General features: G+C 34.6%; 10 protein-coding genes across 10 annotated transcripts; 2 read left to right on the plus strand and 8 right to left on the minus strand.

Annotated features, from left to right (window-relative positions):
• Positions 1–248: 248 nt before the first annotated feature.
• OCT59_029922 (uncharacterized protein) lies at positions 249–1190 on the minus strand (the record flags this gene model as incomplete). Its single annotated transcript, XM_025332951.2, has 1 exon — positions 249–1190. One exon carries the CDS (start codon positions 1188–1190, stop codon positions 249–251), a length of 942 nt encoding a protein of 313 aa, XP_025164945.1.
• A 54-nt stretch (positions 1191–1244) lies between these two features.
• On the minus strand, positions 1245–1820 carry OCT59_029923 (uncharacterized protein; the record flags this gene model as incomplete). The annotated part of the gene is made up of 1 exon (XM_066146310.1): positions 1245–1820. The coding sequence occupies one exon, from the start codon at positions 1818–1820 to the stop codon at positions 1245–1247; it is 576 nt and encodes a 191-aa protein (XP_065994966.1).
• A 244-nt stretch (positions 1821–2064) lies between these two features.
• On the minus strand, positions 2065–4937 carry OCT59_029924 (uncharacterized protein; the record flags this gene model as incomplete). The annotated part of the gene is made up of 5 exons (XM_066146311.1): positions 2065–2125; positions 2211–2979; positions 3096–3530; positions 4508–4820; positions 4923–4937. 5 exons carry the CDS (start codon positions 4935–4937, stop codon positions 2065–2067), a joined length of 1593 nt encoding a protein of 530 aa, XP_065994967.1.
• Positions 4938–5516: 579 nt separating this feature from the next.
• Positions 5517–5720, minus strand: OCT59_029925 (uncharacterized protein; the record flags this gene model as incomplete). Its single annotated transcript, XM_066146312.1, has 1 exon — positions 5517–5720. One exon carries the CDS (start codon positions 5718–5720, stop codon positions 5517–5519), a length of 204 nt encoding a protein of 67 aa, XP_065994968.1.
• A 131-nt stretch (positions 5721–5851) lies between these two features.
• Positions 5852–7093, minus strand: OCT59_029926 (uncharacterized protein; the record flags this gene model as incomplete). Its single annotated transcript, XM_025330976.2, has 1 exon — positions 5852–7093. The coding sequence occupies one exon, from the start codon at positions 7091–7093 to the stop codon at positions 5852–5854; it is 1242 nt and encodes a 413-aa protein (XP_025164949.2).
• Positions 7094–7165: 72 nt separating this feature from the next.
• Positions 7166–8341, minus strand: OCT59_029927 (uncharacterized protein; the record flags this gene model as incomplete). The annotated part of the gene is made up of 1 exon (XM_066146313.1): positions 7166–8341. The coding sequence occupies one exon, from the start codon at positions 8339–8341 to the stop codon at positions 7166–7168; it is 1176 nt and encodes a 391-aa protein (XP_065994969.1).
• Positions 8342–9231: 890 nt separating this feature from the next.
• OCT59_029928 (uncharacterized protein) lies at positions 9232–9867 on the minus strand (the record flags this gene model as incomplete). The annotated part of the gene is made up of 1 exon (XM_066146314.1): positions 9232–9867. One exon carries the CDS (start codon positions 9865–9867, stop codon positions 9232–9234), a length of 636 nt encoding a protein of 211 aa, XP_065994970.1.
• A 24-nt stretch (positions 9868–9891) lies between these two features.
• OCT59_029929 (uncharacterized protein) lies at positions 9892–11590 on the minus strand (the record flags this gene model as incomplete). Its single annotated transcript, XM_066146315.1, has 2 exons — positions 9892–11236; positions 11580–11590. The coding sequence occupies 2 exons, from the start codon at positions 11588–11590 to the stop codon at positions 9892–9894; spliced, it is 1356 nt and encodes a 451-aa protein (XP_065994971.1).
• A 2453-nt stretch (positions 11591–14043) lies between these two features.
• OCT59_029930 (uncharacterized protein) lies at positions 14044–15070 on the plus strand (the record flags this gene model as incomplete). Its single annotated transcript, XM_066146316.1, has 2 exons — positions 14044–14085; positions 14255–15070. 2 exons carry the CDS (start codon positions 14044–14046, stop codon positions 15068–15070), a joined length of 858 nt encoding a protein of 285 aa, XP_065994972.1.
• A 554-nt stretch (positions 15071–15624) lies between these two features.
• OCT59_029931 (uncharacterized protein) lies at positions 15625–18148 on the plus strand (the record flags this gene model as incomplete). Its single annotated transcript, XM_066146317.1, has 7 exons — positions 15625–15720; positions 15803–16222; positions 16294–17040; positions 17105–17231; positions 17293–17404; positions 17674–17757; positions 17830–18148. The coding sequence occupies 7 exons, from the start codon at positions 15625–15627 to the stop codon at positions 18146–18148; spliced, it is 1905 nt and encodes a 634-aa protein (XP_065994973.1).
• Positions 18149–18544: the final 396 nt, after the last annotated feature.

Consider the following 18544-nt stretch of genomic DNA (forward strand, 5'->3'; position numbering starts at 1 on the left):
GCTATGTCATATGATAATCGTGAAGAATCTTCACACTTCCAACCAATAGAAGCGGGATCTACCGGTTAACCATATGATAAACGTTAATTTCAATGACGTACTCAGAAAAATCTCGGCAAGAATTTTCCCGATATCAACACATCCGATTCCACATGACAAAGTTTCTTTTGCATAAGCCACCCACGTGATTCAAAAAAAGAAATAAACCTATCAGTCTATGCGAGTATGCGATTCACCCAATAATTCTTCTAGGCAGTTACCGGAGAGATAATAGGGCTCATCATTGGTGAGACTTTCCTTTCATATCTTCCGTCACGATAATAATAACCTCTATCACATTCACCATATTCATTATATCCACCGTAACCATTATATCCATCATCATCCGAATCGTCTGGCATCTCTTCTTCAGAATAACTGTCGCGATTACAGTCACTATCATCGTCTGTCTTAACTGATTGCAAAACAACTTCTTCATTCATTTCTTTCACTGGTGCAGAATCAAAATACTCACAATCCTTCGCACATTCTTCCAAGATCATTTTGTAGTAATCGTCCACAGCTTTGAGCGAATTGTTTGGGCCGACTTCTTTGGAACCATCAGATGAATTAGAGTCATGGACTAATAGAATAGGTGATGTTGGAATGCTTACCTCAGCTGAAACCAAGGGATTCGCTCGCACCTCCGACGTATCAGTTTGACTGGAAGAATCATCGTTAATAAAATTGTCCTGATTCTCAATGAAATCCGTATTGGGTTTATTTGAGAAATGATCCATAATCTTTTGGATTTCATCATTAGTAAACTTTGATATTTCATTCGCACTATACGACTTGATATACTGGATTTTATCTAATCCTATTTTTTCGAGAAGTTTATAGATCTTCTCAGCTCTCTGAGTTTTTTTGCGTAAACCATCCCTTGTTATGTCTGGGAGTGGCACCCCTGTATCTTGAGATCTTTTCTTACGAAGGATATTAACTTGCTTCACGACTTCATCGTATATTAGACCTCTTGCCTTCTTTTCGCCAATTTTATTTTTATCACACAAGACCTCCAACTGAAATACGAAATTTCTTCCATAGTGGTACCAGCATAATATTTCTTCTTGATTTGCTTCCAATCTATGCTCTTCAGCAATAAGCGCTTTATCACATAACTGGGCCAAATGCTGAGATATCTCTATCATACTAGTCCCATGAAATGAAGACACTAATGCATCTGAATTATCAGATTTGCGGGATCATGCGGTCTCGGAAATTTTAGTCACATGATTTTCTTTCGGTACGGATGAAGAGATTTCTTGAATCAATCCCTGCCCATTTTTTTCATTCTTCTTCTCCTTATTGCGTCTCTTTATTTCACTACTAACGATTTTCTTATGAGCCTCAAGCAAGAAACTATCCATATCTTTCTCTTCCAACAATGTGCCATTAAGATGCTTCGCAGAGTTGGCAGGTACTGTTGCCACCAATTCTTGCTTATTATAGCAAACCTCATCAGGGAAGGAATTATCTGTTTCCACATCCACCAATGGTTTCTCATGATATTCTGCAACTGAATTAAAGTTAGATGTACTATCGTCAGAAGGATTATCATTATACGACTGCTCTTCCACTGGTAAGGAAGCCTGTTCTACTATTGCAAGTCTGGTCTCAAGCTCCTTATTTTTTTGCACCAGTTCCTCAACTCTAACATCACGTCTAGTATTCTCCTCCATAATCTGCTTTAAAAGTTCAGCTTTTTCAGCCTCAAGCTCGGCATTCTTAGCCTCAAGTTCAACGATACGCTGTTTCAATACTTCAAGCTCGGATGACATGATTGATAAATTTTATACAAGTGAAATATTCAAAAGTTAGTTAGTATATATATACATAGAGACTGTCATTTTACTAAGAGAAATAGGTTATAAAGTCACCAGATTTCTGAGACCGCGTGGTCCCGGAAAAATGCCAAGAAAAAAATATTTTATTAATACATGCGAAAAATAAATACAAATGTTCAGGACATTGCCTGTGATACATGACGCTTCTATATAAATGTCTAATGTATATCCCTACAGTCTAACTAACCACCTGACATTTACGTGACTTGGAAATTCGCCCCTCCTTCTTTACGAAATGTCTGTAAAATACATGATTATTAATTATAAGAAACTAGGATTACAAGTAATCGTTGTACAGGAATTTGTAAAATAATAAATTCTTACACAATATATCCATCTAGCAATTGAGATAATTTGAGCTGTTCCTCCTCGAAAAGCTTTCTCTTCTTTTTTGTATCCTCCCGGCTTGCCATCCCGAAGTCAATCAGGTATAGGGCACCTTTATCGTTAATTAAGATATTTTCCTCCCGAATATCATTATGGAGGATGCCATGTTTGTGGATTGCTTCCAATCCCTTAATAGCCCTTGCCTTTTGCTGTTCCGTTATTTTTTGGTCGCTCAACATACTACCAACAATGGTTAAGCCGATAACGAAGCTCATGCCTCCTCCATAATATCCATAACAGACCAGCTTTGGGATATACTTGCCTTGAATATCAGCTAGATCTTTATACATCTCTACTTCTTTCTGCATTTCTTCCAGAACATACGATGGGGCCTTCGATAAGTCTACACTCTTCAAAGCAATCGTTTCACCACGAAACTTGCATAGAAGTGTTTTACCACTTCGACCTTCACCTAGTATGCTCTTAAACTTGAAGTCTGCGAAGCTAAACTTTTGCTGGTTTACTGGGACGTTAGAAGATGATTGTTGATTCGAAAAGGTGCTGGAAGCCTGATTAGTTAATGAAGAGCTGGATGATGATTTTGAGTTTGATCGAAGAGTACGTGAATTATTATCCCCTTGAGCCGGCACTAGTACTTGAGGTTTAGGAGAGTTTGGATTCTCTTTCGCCTGTCGAGTTAGATAAGCATATGCCTTGAGTACGGGTGGAGATTCGGATTCCAGTGAAAGGTTTTTGAGATCCAAAGCTTCGTGTGTTCTCGGCATAGAAACCAGTGATTATCATAGGTGGTAAGAATACCGTATCTAAGTTCGTTTCCTCCCATATAATTATAGATTTGCTGAATCACATCCTTGCCCTTACTTGTATTATAAAACTCAGGAAATGTCTGTTCTCCCATATCTTCTAAAACATGCTTTCTTTTAGCCTCAATCACCAAGATCAATGAACCTACGAGATGACAGGTGAAGTCCGGTACGCCAGGAGTATTAGGTAAACGTCTTGAAAATTTATATTCTGATCCCATAAGTCTATTTAACACCAAACAAATGTTGGAATTCAAGGCATCACGAACATCCTCTTCATTATCTACTTCTCTGTCTTGGCTAAATTGTGGCCTCTCGAATATCAGTTGTTGGTCGAAGCGGAATTGATTCACTTTATCGAAGAAGTCGCCCCATAGTTGTACACTTGTCGGTGGGTCACCATTAACCTTTGTAGTGGTCTTCGATTTAGTACAGTCCGGAGAATATGTTATGGGTGGTGGAATACACGACAAAGCCTCTTCTAAGCTGAGAACTGGAAACGAATGCGTGTTAATATTACAAGGGCAAATGACGAAAAATTAGACTATACCAGACACTCCAGACACTTACGTGACAATTTTACGATGACATGGATATGTTTTTTAGGAGGCGAAATAGGCCAGTAGTCCCCAATATCATTTATTGCCAACATCTCGTCACTGTCCTGGAGTATTAGATTTCTTAATTGATCGTCCTGATCGCCAGGGATCGACACCTTCCATAGCTTGAGCCTGTCTGCGTCTATACCAGCAAAGTCATTTTGTTTTTTCTCTTTAATAGCGTCCTTGAGGTGGCTAACCAGCTTTTCCCTATCAATATCTACGGCAAAAGCACTAGCGGTCGTATTTCCTTTGATGAGACATAGTAAAGTGATAGACATGTTTTCGGCTTATATAGTATTTTTTTGCGAAATGTTATTGGCTCAAAGTGCGGTATGTGAGGACAAGAGTAAAAAAGAATTTTATTTGCGAAAAAATACTGAGGGCTGGTATATGAGAGAAATTCAACTGTCGCACAAGAGACCGATCAGCCAGACAGCCACTTTGCATCATAAGTGCAAATCACTGCGCCTCCCTAACCGTGAAGACTCTTCTCACTTATCACCTGACGTTTTTATATAAGCTAGTGGCTAGATTGGTTCGGATAAAAATATTAGATTTATGCTTTAGCGTCTTCGACTAGTCCATGGACCGCACCATTACACGTAACCCTTTCTCACAATAATAATACTTTATTTATGAAATAAAAATGTTGCCGGAACCAGCTTAACATTACATAAAAACTATTACATAGCATGATAAAAAAATACTAATTATTTCAGAAAATGGACAGCGCAAGCGGATCTCCTGTAGGGATCGCGCGAAGTTTGCTTTCTGATTCGCTAGAGTCCAATATCCGAGGGAGGCTTTTTTTCCAACTCCACCTGGGGGTATATGATGATGTTAATAGGTTTTAAGCCGGCTATTTTACCTTCTTCTAGAGGAAAAGGCGATGCAAAGTCTTCTTCCCCCAAGGAAAAGCATTGAGAAATTTTTTTTTGCGGGTCCATCCATACCCCTTGTCTTTTTTCAGGTTTATCGCTATTCACAGTATTGATTAGAACATTATTTTCTTGAAAGAAATCTTTCCTATATAGTTCGATGTTTATTTCTTCTAAATCTGGCCGGTCAGTTTTGATCTTAGCTTCTAGGTCACTAACGGTCAAATCCCTATCAATTATTACATTGAAAATTTTGACCTCACTACGAACGAAGCAAGTAAAGGTGCTAAACTTCTTACTTTCCTAAATTCATGGTCCATTGTGAGAACTTTTCGCTTGCATGTATACAAAACTTTGCCAGGCTGAAAGCACTCAGGGTAGGCGCTTCGCATGGCATATACATACCTTATTTTGCGACATTTTACGGATATTATTTTTGCGGAAAGTTGGCTGAACTTCCACATACTCTTACATGCTTTATATCTTGCTGGGAAAAAGTTAAGGAGGTATGAGGCGTAATTAGTATTATCGTATGATGCCAAGAGCTCTTTGAAAGCACATGTAAATGGAATCCTCTTACCTTTTCACATGTAGATCTACCGGAAAGACATAGTTGGTTTTACGCCTGGCGATCTCGGAATTGCGAGTCCCTCAGCCTTTCATAACATATGCTTTTACCGTAACTATTTACTTTTGGAGTTGATCCTGTGTTGCAACTAGACCTCCTTTCACATTTTCTCACATTTGTTCGGGAAAAAAATATAGGTACTGGTTAGTATGTTTTCTTTTTCGAATATATATGCAAAAATTAATATGTCGCACAAGACCTGACTGATGATCCACTTATTTTTCTGTCACACAGGAGTGACCCAGCAAATTCTTCCGAGCTGGTGATTACTGCTCCGGACTAGATAGATTGGTATTGTACCACCCCGCCATAGAGGGTCTTGCGCCTGTTATTTCTTGATTTTTTAGCCATTACCAGATAGATTGTCCGATTCAATTAATCTGATTAGCAGACATTTCTTGATAATTATTTTGCGCAAATTCTAACTCTCGTGCTAATCTGTCCAATGTTAATTGAAGCCCAATTATATAAACTTCTTGCCAATCTTCAGCTCTAACTCCATTTTGGAATACCGTTTTAATATTCTTTTTTACATCATCTATAATATCCTCTAAACCCACTATACCAGTTGTCATTTTAGTGATTTATTCTATAACTGAATATTTATCATGCCAGAAAAAAAATCTAATAATTATGTAAATACTGTGATTTGCCTCCTCCGACTTGCATATATGCACCATATCACTAGTCTAGCCATGGCAGTGACTTAGACTCGATGATTTCGGTTGCAAAGTAGACAAGTGAGGCGTACATTCCCTTTGATATGCCCCAAACTATTGTGGATTTGATCTACTGTCCACTGGGATATATCTCCTGGCCGATCCCATTCAAATTTCATTTCTATGAGACATAATGCGCATTTGTCTTCTTGAATACGTTTTAATGTGAGGATATAGTCAATTGTTAGATCGAATTCACGGCCTTTTTCCTTGTCCTGACCCATATATCTGACAAGTTTTTCCTGAATAGATGGTCTCAATTCATGCTCTAGCCATCTATTCTTTTTTGCCTCCTCAATCTCTTGGGCAATTTCAGGAGGTAATGGAGGTGCCTCAACCCGAATGAGTTGACTTAAATATTCCACACGACCAACTGCTAAATATATTAGGTTATCCCAAGCTAGGTTTTCATCAATGACCCAAACACGCTGTGGAGCTTTGAGAGTCATTCCTTGACTAGTGTGAATTGTCATAGCATATCCAAGCTCCCAATTTATGACTTTTTTGTCTGCTAACACATCTTTTAAGAATTTGTCAGGAAGTGTATTTAAGGGTAAGTGTATTATATCATTTTTCACTAGTTCCTTTTTTTCGGATGAGCTGGGAATCTGGACAAAACAATTTTGTTTGCGTCCATCTCTTGGCCTATAGATTAATGGGATCAGCACATTGGGATATTTTGCCTGATGAAGTTCTAAGCATTTTTGGGAAGCAATTCTTCGGGAAAGTAGGTGTGCTGATAAGATACGATCTGATGGCTTCCATTCACCTTCAAGATATTCCCATTTTTCTGTGACCGGAAGTGCTTCACGGAATAGGTCTGACTGCACTCTATTATTTTGCTGTCGCATTTTTTTCTTAAGCTCTTGTAATCTAGGACATTTAGCCCGATAGTCAGTCAAGACTTCCTCATAGTAATCAGCTTGCTCTTTTAACCAGCTATGAGGCATCTCTCCAAAGAATGGCGGAGGCTGAGCATCGTCTCCACAACAGATTACCTGACACTTCTGTTCTAGCAAATAGTTAATAAACATTCCGAGAATATGCCTAGGTACTGTACATACCTCATCCCAGATAACTACTCGTGGAAATTTCTTTTCTTCCATGCGTTCAGGAGTCCACTCTCCTACACCATTCCACCTAAAGAAGCTATGCCAAGTTTGGGCTTTTACCTTACGATCATTCTGGAAGTCTTTAGCCAATGCATTCGTATGAGTAAAGACTACCATGTTTATATCTTTAAAGATTCGGATTGCGCGTGTTATCTTCCCAGAACCACCGCCTCTATTGAGATATGAAACTCAGGATCTTGTAATTGGATCATGAATTGATGGAGCAGTACTCTCGGTAATATTTTTAATCGATTCCCAATGCCTATTTTTTGGCCAGTATACGACATTAGGATCTGGTCCATGAATCTTCTCACCTTTATCACGCCATTGGCCAAGCTGAATTTCTCGAATCTTTTCCTCTTTTAGTGGCTCAGACTCTTTGGTAACAACTTTACTAGGTTGGGTATTTTTCCAAGGACCTTGACGAAAGTACCATTCTCCAAAGCAAACAGCATATACAAATGGCTTATGCTTGTTACATAATAAATAGCCCGTCATTCTGTTCACGTAGTGAACCTTCACTTCTTTGGCAAATTCTTTGACTGCTTCTTTTGAATAAAAGACTCCTGCTTCACACATTGCACAAGAAGGAATTTTATGCGGACATTGAAACTTACTGGTATCTGCCCCTCCCTTATGATTGAGGGGGCACTTAGCTTGCTTAAAGAAGGCAGATACATTTTCAATCTTATATAAGGCATCTCTTCGTATATATATAGAATCCGTTGCGATTCTTACCACTTCATTAGAGCCAAATCTTCGGAGCATTTCTAGCAAGTTTATATGGGCATATGCCAGCATTGAGGCTCGCAAATGTGTATATTGGGGCTGGTGACCCTCATAATACGTAAGTATATGCCCAAGCAGACATTTATCGCTACCGGCATATGTTCCCTCTTTAATACAATCCTGGATTAAGAAATCGAGCTCGCCTTCGTCTATTACAACTCGATGGGTCAGACGCTTTTCTTCGACCTTATTTCCCTGAGTGAACTTCCCTATGATTGCACAACTAATATCCCGATTTTTAGGCAACCATACCTTTGTCTGCTTGGTAAGAGAAATAATAGCTTCGCCTATAGTTACACTTTCCAGGATATCTGCTTCGAGAAGATATCGTAGAAGTACAATAGGTGTCCAACCTTTTGTCTTTCCACATCCTTTTCCACTTCGACAGGCAAAATGTTTTCCATACCAGACAGGAATTACTGAATGGATGTTAGAAACAAATCTAAAGGATCTTACCTGCGCAAATCCTGTAATATCATCAGGTGGCAATTCTCCCTCCACTGCTACTCGGACAAGATGGTGTGTTGGATGCCCAAACCGCTTAAACCATGGTGAACACTCTTCTTGACCACGCATACTTACTGGATAGCATTCCTTCATATCTACAGTCAACTCTCTTTATAGTCACACATTTGGGACAGTCCATATTTGGTGATTATAAAGAGATGTGACTATATAAAAAATTTCTTATATTTGTATATCATAATTCCGGCCAAAAATTAACATAATTTTAGCCAGAATTATACTTAAAACTTTATTGTATCGTAATTTCGTCAATATTAATCGTAGAGAGATGATCTTACCGCCATTCGATTCGTCTTGATGAGACGGTTCTAATGGTATAAAATATGTCGAAATCCAATCACTAGATTAATTTCCGAAATTAAAAAAATATTAATGGTTTTTGTGTAATAACTCTGCCAATATTTATCCTAGAAAGACGATCTTACTACCATTCGATTCGTCTTGATGAGACGAATCTAATGGTATAAGATACATCGAAATCCAATCACTAGATCAATTTCCGAAATTAAAAAATATTAAATGGTTTTTAAGTAATAACTCCGTCAATATTGATCACAGAAAGATGAGATGAGCTTACCACCATTCGATTCGTTTCGATGAGGCGATTCCAACGAGCTATAAAACGTCTTTTTACAATCACTAGGTACTGAGAAATCTAGCAAAATGTTAAATGGCGCAGTAAACGTAAATCAAGAAATATTATAATGCCGATGTTTAACATTTTGTTGAATAACTCGTCAGCCAGTGGTCGGAAAAGGATAAAACTACCACCATTCTATTCGTCTCAGTGAGACGATTCTAACAAGCTATGATACATCTTTGTACGATTATTAGATGCCAAGTTATTTAATATATTCTTTATATAACTGTGATTATAAACGGTTCTTTTTAATATAAGATTTTTGAGGATAGGTGTGATAGTGACTATAGATAGATTGTGACTATATAGGATAGTTTTTAATAATAAAGTGTTTTGAACATTCAACTGGTGTGACTATATAGTAGAATGTGACTATAACGGGAGTGATTATAGAGGGAGTTGACTGTATACATATAATATCTTCGACTTGATAATTAGGTGCATTCCAACGTCCTCTATGCCCATGTTCGACACAAGATTGCTTTATATTTTCATGTACACTAGCCGGAGTAGGATGCCAATCATTGATCTTGTTGGCAAGTTTGCCTCCGGCATGATTAGCACCAAACACCTGTTCTGCTAACTCAACTATTTTAAGCGATTCTAGGGACTCCCGCTTTTTTTCTTCATTAATTATTTCTTTCCGAAATTGCCAGTCTACCGCATCTTCAAATAATTCCTTACATGCTTTTATAATATCTGTATGCTTTATCCATGTTCTAAATGTACGACCATCTTCTAGAACAAATTGGGATATTGATTGGATTTCTTCTAATGTTTCTCCTTTTCCGAGTCCAAGTCCAATAAGCCATATTGCTTGTGGTCCTTGAAGAGTTTTATTAATAGCCTTCCATGCATTATCATTATAATACTCTACCATTCGATCTCTTGGAAAGTGATGGTTTCTTGGGAATGCATGGCCGTTGTGGACTACCATTTCTATCTCTTCAAACCTACCTGTTCAATATTTTCCGCTATTAAAGATAGTGCCATGAGTAATGTCAAGTAATTTAATTGGCCTCTTAAGTATCTTTTCCAATTCTGCTACATCCTCTACCTGAGCACCAGGTTGGCGCATTCTTTTTTCCCATGTGCCAATTTTTTGCTTACGTGTACTGGTAAGCCCATATCCTCTTTTTGCTTTTTCAAAATGCTCTATTACTCGCAGGGCTATACAGTTAAGTGTACCATCCTTCATAAGCATTAATCGTTTACTATCTGGCTCCCGGATTCGATACAACCCATATACAACTGCATTTGCATCAAGTTCTATATATTCTGATTGTTTTTCACCTTGAATGATCTTAACTAAAAATTTCTCATCAATTCCTACCCAGAAGCCTGGCTTTGTTTTCTTTGTAAGGATAACATTTGGACCTCCTGGAATGAATTTCTTACCAGCTTTCTTTGATTCTCGAATAGGCTGGTATTTATCAACGATTTTAAATGCATAGTTATGCCTTCCATCATAGGAAGAATTATCTCTAACAAATTTTACTCTTATAAGAAACCTATTATCATCTATTGCATCTAAAATCTTCTTAGCATGCTCTTTAGTCATCCCAGCTTCATACATTTCTGCTGACTCAAAATGTTCTTCTATAAATGCTATCCATTCTGGACTTCCTTTGTCTTCTGCCTTGTATTCCCGTATTAATGACTCAATCTTTTCTGAAATCACCCACCCCACCGCACAACCCCTTTGTAAATATACCTCTTTTGCTTTCTTTGCTACTTCTTTTTCGCTTTTAGCAGTTAATAATATATTTATGAAGTCCTTTTTCAGAATACCTGCAAACCAGGTCGAAAATGTATATTCAGCACCATCTACTTTAAACATGTCTTTTGCTGTCTGAATTCCTTTTTGCCACACTTTCTGATGGCATTCTTTATCTGGAAATGGAACCGACCAGGGCACTTTTTTATCTAAGTCCTTGGGATCATCTTCAAACCCATCCTTTTGGTCAATAATCTCAGGAGCTTTTTTTCTTTGTTCTTCTCTATAAGCTTTAGTTGCTGGGCCTGGTCCGGCTTCAGAGTCTTCTACTAGTTGAAAAACTTGGGCTTTCTTTCGCCGTTTATTAGAAGACTTTCTTTCAGCTTGGCGCTCTATCAAATCAAACCATTCTGCATCTGTTTTGGGAACCTTTTTATTAATAATGATTGGGTTATTTTTTATTTCAGGATTCGCAAGCCAGTTAGCCAAATCCTCTATAGATAAATGCGTTGCTTGGCCTTTTTTAGACCTTTCCTTTTCACGAACATGGACTACAGGAAATGGAAGATTGGGTGTCAGTGATTGAGGACTGGATATATTAGGGTAAGGTGGCTGAACCGAGTTAGGTATTTGGGTTTGCACAGGTCAAAATCGAGGCTATCGGTTGCATATCGGGTACCAGATATATGTAGGATATGTATATGATATGTATACGATATGCAACAATTACACACATATCGGGTACCTGATATCTGTAATGTTTATGCAGAAGTTCGGTGATATATATTATAGATATCGTGCACATATTACACATATATCGGGTAGTATAATATCGGGCACATATCTTATACATGTCGTATAAATATCATATAGATATTGGTCAGTATAATATCGGACACATGTTATATAGATATCGGGTAAATATAGGATACATATCGTACATTTATCTGACAATACGATAGATAATTTTTTCATATAATATTATAATTTAATCTGGGCAAAATTATAATTTCAGATTAATTTTTAATTTTAATTCGGGCTAAAGTAAAATTTTATTACACAAATTTTATTCTTATTTTCAATTAAATTAAAAGTTTTATTGTTTTTTAATTAATAATAAAAAAGATTACAAAAAAATATATTATTCTATATAGCTATATAAATAATTAGATATCTGTTATCTACAAATAGCGCTTATTTTTATCTGTTTAATATTTAAAAGAAAGAAATAGTATTTTAGTAATAAAGATATTAGTATGAATAATGTATTCGTAAAAGAAAAAGAATAGTATTAAAAAAATGTTAGTAAAAAATGGTTAGTAATAGAAAATGTTATTAGTATGTTTAGTAGTAAAATATATTAGTAAAAACAAACGTTAGTAGGTTAGAAAAAAAGAAAATATAAATAAAAATTAGTAAAAAAATATACCTTTGTATTTATTTCACCTCTTTTTTTGAAGTTTGCTGTTTAAAGAGAAAATAGATCTTGTTAATTATTTTTCTTTAATAAATAAAAAAAATAAATATTTAAATTACCTTGATGTGCGTTACTCTCATATTCTTCTGAAGATATATGATTAGATCTTCTTTTTCTTGAGTTTACTATATATAAACCAAATTAATTTTTGATTAAATTTTTTTAAAAAGAATGCTTAGATTACCTTGATATGTGTTGCTTCCAAATTCTTTTGATTTAGAGTTTTTTTCTTGAATTCGCAGATATAGGATTACCATCTTGACGCACAGTATCAAAAAATGTCCGCCCTTGATGTGGAAGGTACTTAGGAACCACCTCGTCTCCCGATTAATGAGACCTTAAGTCAGAGGAGGCTAGCCTATCGGGTACAAGTACCCTACAACTTCATCCCTAGGTAGTCAAAAATCTCGGGTGGTTCCAGACCACAGCGTACTACATGATTAGTCTTTGGACATGTTGGGATTTGATAAGTGAGAGAAAAAATACTCCAGCGCCAGCGTTTTGTAAAGAATAATAAAATAATATTTTTAAGTTAGTTCTTTCTTTATTAAATTTTTGAAAAAGTTTTGTTTCTTAAAATCGTAAAAAAATGCTGGTTGCTACAACTGACGGACAACGACAAATTGTCAGGCTACCCCCGGACAAAGTAATTGGAAGGCAGAAAATGTCATAAAATATCCAGCCCTATTTCATAACATTTTCCTCCAGGCTAAAGCAAATATTACAAAAGAAATTGCAAATATATTTAACAAGCAATAGATACATGGCCGTTGAAAAATATATTCACACTTCATATTGTAATACCACAGTCTAACAAAGAAAGACAAGAAATTGCAAATATATTTAACAAGCAATAGATACATGGCCGTTGAAAAATATATTCACACTTATACCACAAAGAAAGACTCAAACCACTATTGTAAAGAAAAATATGAAAAATACGCGTATATCCTATTTTCATACCTTGCTTAACAGTTCCACTATTTATTTAAAAGAGAATTTTCTCTTTTTTGTATGTGGGTAGGGGTACATTTTTTCCTTTTTTTTATTCTTTTCTTTTGTATATAGTAGATGAGTATGTCTTACTATATTAAATATATAAACTAAAGTGCCAAAGTATTGTTAATATTGTAAAAGATAAGTAAAGTATACTTGGATAAAAGAGAAAAGAAGAGACGAACCGTAAAGCGTTAATAAAAGATAAGTAAGAAGAGAAAAGTGTATTTTTGAAAATAAACAAAAAAAATCGCGCATTAATTTTAGATATCACATGTAATCAAAGTGATTTTAATTGGTTATTAATATACATGCATAAATGTCATGTGATTTTAGTGACGAAACTGTAAACCTGCGTAATATTACGGTTAAAATATTTCGAAAATTTACAAGACTGTAAACCTGCGTAATATTACGGTTAAAATATTTTGAAAATTTACGAGACTGTAAACCTGCGTAATATTATTACTATTTGATCGTTAAAGTCTGCGTATGCAGTAGAACGTATACAAGGGCATGTGATACTATTGAATAATCAAAAATAATATTAACACCTTTTCTTTTAAGTTTGGGAAAGCAGATTTTTTTATTATTTACAATTTTTATGTTAAAAATTAAAGTAAATTCTAATTTTTATTATAACTTAATAAAAAATACACATTTGATACTTGTTCGCTACTATTTTACTATAAAATAGTATCCAGGCTGTACGGCATGAACGTCAGTATCAGTTACAGCCCAAAAAAACGTAAGTCTCCAGCCGATATTTGGTACGGACTGGGCCTAGCTATTCACTTAATTGCTAGTCCGGATAAGATCTGCAGTGACACATATAGCTATTTACTATAAAAATTGGGGAAAAATTGGGGATAATAACGTATAAAAAATATATTGTTTTTGAATCTCAAAGTCGTCTCTTTTTTATGGCGCCTAAAGCTCGTGAAATTGTTGTTACCTTGTTAGTAGTAGGTTCTATACTATTAGACTTGCACTATGGGCCATATTCGCGTCTTTGGTGGCAAAAAAATAGTGACAATAAAGAAAATGAAATCTCAAATTATTTTCCGATTCGTATTGGTCAAACCACAAAAGCTGTTCTAAATGAAATGGACTTTTATACCACTATTTTACTAGGAAATTCTGAAAACTCTTTTGCTCCTGGGTTTATTTGTACTTCAGGGCGTCTTTTCAAGCAGTGTAGAAAGTAGTTCTTCTGCTGCAGTTTCGAATCTATACGCTAGCATATTTCAAAAACGAACGCGTTTTTCTGGTCCACTTGTAATAGGATGGAATGATAAGGATATAATTTCACAATTATCTCAAAATATTCCTTTTTTTCCTTTCTCTTTTCTTCTTGGAAAATATCTAATATTTGTTTATAGTATTGGCACTTCATTACGCGAAAATTGGAATAATGGTGGGTTAGGATACAAAGCTTCACTCAACAATAAATATCATGATAAACTGGCAATATTTGTATCTACAATTGAAGATGAAGATTGTACACTTGAAATTTATCAAGATTACAAAATTAAAAACCGGTTTGTAGCCAATTCTCCAAATGAAGTATGGGAAATTTCAAAGTTTATAAAACAATATAAAGGAATCCAACTTTTTGGCCTTGAAAATTTCTTTACAAGAAAATTTATTCAAGAGAATTCAAAACCCACATGCTCGCCAGATAATTGGCACAATTTTCCTTTATTAAAATCTGTATTTGATTACAATCTTAAACGTCGAACACTTGCAAATGTAAAATGGTATCAATTCTTTGAATCTTGGGCTAAGAGTGAAAATCCAATAATTGAATTTACGTCTAGTCTTGAGAAACTTTATCCAAGTGAGTATGAGTTTAGTGATCGAGAATTGAGAGCATGGAAAACAACATTACGTGCTGCAGGTTGTCACAATATAACGCCTTGGTCATCTCATGAATCTGAGGTATGGTAATGTGTAAAAATTTATTTTTATGTATAATTTAATTTGTAAAAATATGTGTAGAAAATAGAGTAACTAAAAATTATTAGTATGAAATATATTTCAATAGTAATTATTATAATTTAATTTAGTAAAAAGATATGGCAAAATATCATGTAAAGAAAGTATAAATAGAATTTATCAAATTTTCGTTACGAAGTAATAAAAAATCTTATATGTTATAGTTGTATCCAAAAAGAGAAAAATATTCGAAGTATTATTTATACCAATTATTATTTTTTTTTTAAAAAAAAAAAAAAATTACGGGCAAAAAAAAAATTTAGATTCTCATGACCCGACCCATCAAAGAAAATTTATGATATAGCAAATAACCACCATTTTTTTTATTATAAGCTAATAAAATAATATTCTATCATCACTCTAAGTGGCAATTTTGGACGCGGTCAATTGATTACAAAAAAGATGAGAATTTATTATACATGTTATATAAATCAGGATTTCTCCAGACCAAGCCCCGACATATTCCAAACCAAACTCTAATTTTTTGGGATTGCTTTATACGTGCAATGATGATAAATAATAAGACTCCAGATGGCAAGCGACGTATATTATCAATTATTGCTGATGATTTTACATATGCTGAATTAGAATTACAATTGGGAGTAAGATATTAGTTTCAAATTATATGAATAATTAATTCTTTATTTTAAATTCTAATATCAGATATTAAATATTTAAATTTAGGTCAGTGCACATACCATTCTTGAAGCCCGTAAACATGCACGATTTATTGGCTATGGTGCTCCACCACTATTCAAACCTATTGTTCAACGAGTTAAATTATCAGAGGAATCATTAGTTCAATTTGAAGTTTTTTTTTCAAACAAAGAAAATGTAAATATGAGTAGTTATAAGACCGATAGTGAAACTGGATTGCCTGTACTGTACCTTCAAGATACTAAAGCATTGTTATGGAAGAAGTTTTCAGAATCATTCCCTAATGGTATGCGAAGAACTTCATTTATGACACGTCTCCAGGGAAATCGATATCAATATAAAGAGGATTTGGGAGGCCTATGCTCAACCTGTAATGAATGTGGATACGAAGTTTTTGTGGAGATTGAAGATTTGATTGACAATTATGTTTCTGATATTCAATTACGGGTATATATTTACCTATTAATTAATGAATAAATTATTTTAGTATTTATACTTCTAATTTAAATTTTTAATAGAAAGAATTAAAAATACAAGCACAAGTTTTGAGACGTTATTTGCGTAGAGATTTTGCAAAAGAATTGAATATTGATTCATCAGGTTGTGCGAAACATAGTAAATGTATCAGTCATTGCCTACCCCATGCATTTGGTGAATGTTATTTGGACCATCCAGATACTTGTGACAACTGCGAATCCCTTTTATCATTCTTTGATACTTTACAAAATAGCTTTGAACAAGAACAACAAGAAAAGTTACCAGCCTATCAAAATCGGTTGATTATTTTTATGGCACATCATGCTCGCAAATCTTACCTCAATGCACAGTTTAATGCTCAATTCTCTCAACTTGATTCAGATGGAGCTTTAATAATTGTAGATTATAAGATGAAAATTCTTCCCAAAAAAGCTCGTGAAACAAAAAATGAATGGTTCGGAAAAAGAGGATGGACGCTTCATTCTGTTCTTGTGTATACGAAAAATCTTGAAAATAATAACCTGGAAGTGCAAGCTTTTGACCATTGGTCTGGAGATACTCGGCAGGATGGGTGGTTTACGGCGTCCTCATTACATTCAGTAATAGAAACTTTGGAGCGAAAACCAAAATGGGTTACTATTATTTCAGACAATGGAGGACATTACCGTAATACAGAATTAATGATTATTATAGGCCATTGGAAGGAATGGTATGATATAAGTCCTCGTAGATGGTTATTTTTGGAAGCAGGTGAAGCAAAAACCGCAATAGACTCTCACCATGCTCAGGTATGAACAAATACCTGATTTTTTTGTATTATTAGTAATTGATACATATTATTATTTGTTTTAGATTTCTCACGCAATAAAAAGATGGGTAAAAATAGGACATGAAATAGAAGAAGGAGAAGACATTGAAAATGCCATCAAAGACCTTTCAGGTACTCATGTATCTCATCTTGAACCAGATCGTGATAAAGGTAAATATTTAGTTTCGTTTTTTTTTTGTTGAAAAAATGAATGATAATATATTTTGAATAGAAAAAGGAAAATTAGGAACAATAAATGGTATATCAAATTGGCATGAGTTTACTTGGCCTGAAACAGGAGGAGAACACTGGATATATATGTACCCGTGCGCTGCCAGAATTTGGTAATTGGAATAAAATTTCCCACTGTCAAATTGATAAAATTACAAAATCACGCACCTTTGAAAAACCAACTCCGATCTATACAACACATACACAACCTTCAAAATCATGGACTGTACCATTGACATCAAGAAAAGGTAATTTTTTCAACAAAATTGTTCCGTAATTAATTTGTATTGACAAACATCATGCTTTTCAGAAAATACCCAAGGAGATCAAGAAATTCAGGAAGTAAGTAAAACGAAACATATCAATGTTTATTTTTCGTCAGGATACCTGATAAAAGAGTTGTAAACACTAAACAGGTTGAAGAAGAACAAATTGAAGATATGGATATTGATCCAATATCAAAAAGGTATGTTGTACTCCTCTATATCGTCAGTGTTATTTGAATTATCGTGAATATATTCATATTTTTTGTTTGTAGTGCCATTGTATTTGGTTGTGGATGGGCACTATCTGAAAATTTAAAAGTGAATCAAAAAGTACCAACTAAACGAATCACAGAACATGTCAAGGGATTGCTTACTATAATGTTTCACTCTGGTACTGCTAATCCTAGGCTCAAAATGAATGCTAATGAAATGCACGAGGAGCTTTTGAAAAGAGTGACTGATAACGAAATTTCCAAAGATGACGTATCAAAAGTTTCCACAATTGCGAATTGGATAACAAGTACGTCACGATCATTCAAGAAAACCATGGCACTAAGGCTTCTTGAGGAAGCGGAGTCATCTGAGCAATAAGTTTGTATTCAATTATGCAAATAAAATTAGATAATTTTGTTTTTGTTTTATTTACTATATAATTTGTATCACGATCCAATATATGATTGTGGAAAGAAAATAATAATAATAAATCTATAGCTAAAAAAAAAAATTCTAATCTAATCGAACCTAAATCAATAATCTAAATTTAAAAAAAAATAAGATTGCGAAATATTCTCAAATTGCACAACAAATTCAAAAGGACTAAAAGATAAAGAATAAAATCAATAAAAAAAAATAAAAATAAAATCAGAAAAAAGATCACTTCAGAACCTCTAAAAAAATCACCGAAATTAAAGGATTCCAGGCAAATCGTTCCTAAAAGATAAAAAAAAAATATCAAAAAAGAAACAAATCGAAACAACACCCAGAAAA

Source organism: Rhizophagus irregularis, chromosome 9 (assembly GCF_026210795.1).
Source record: "Rhizophagus irregularis chromosome 9, complete sequence".
NCBI lineage: Eukaryota > Fungi > Glomeromycota > Glomeromycetes > Glomerales > Glomeraceae > Rhizophagus > Rhizophagus irregularis.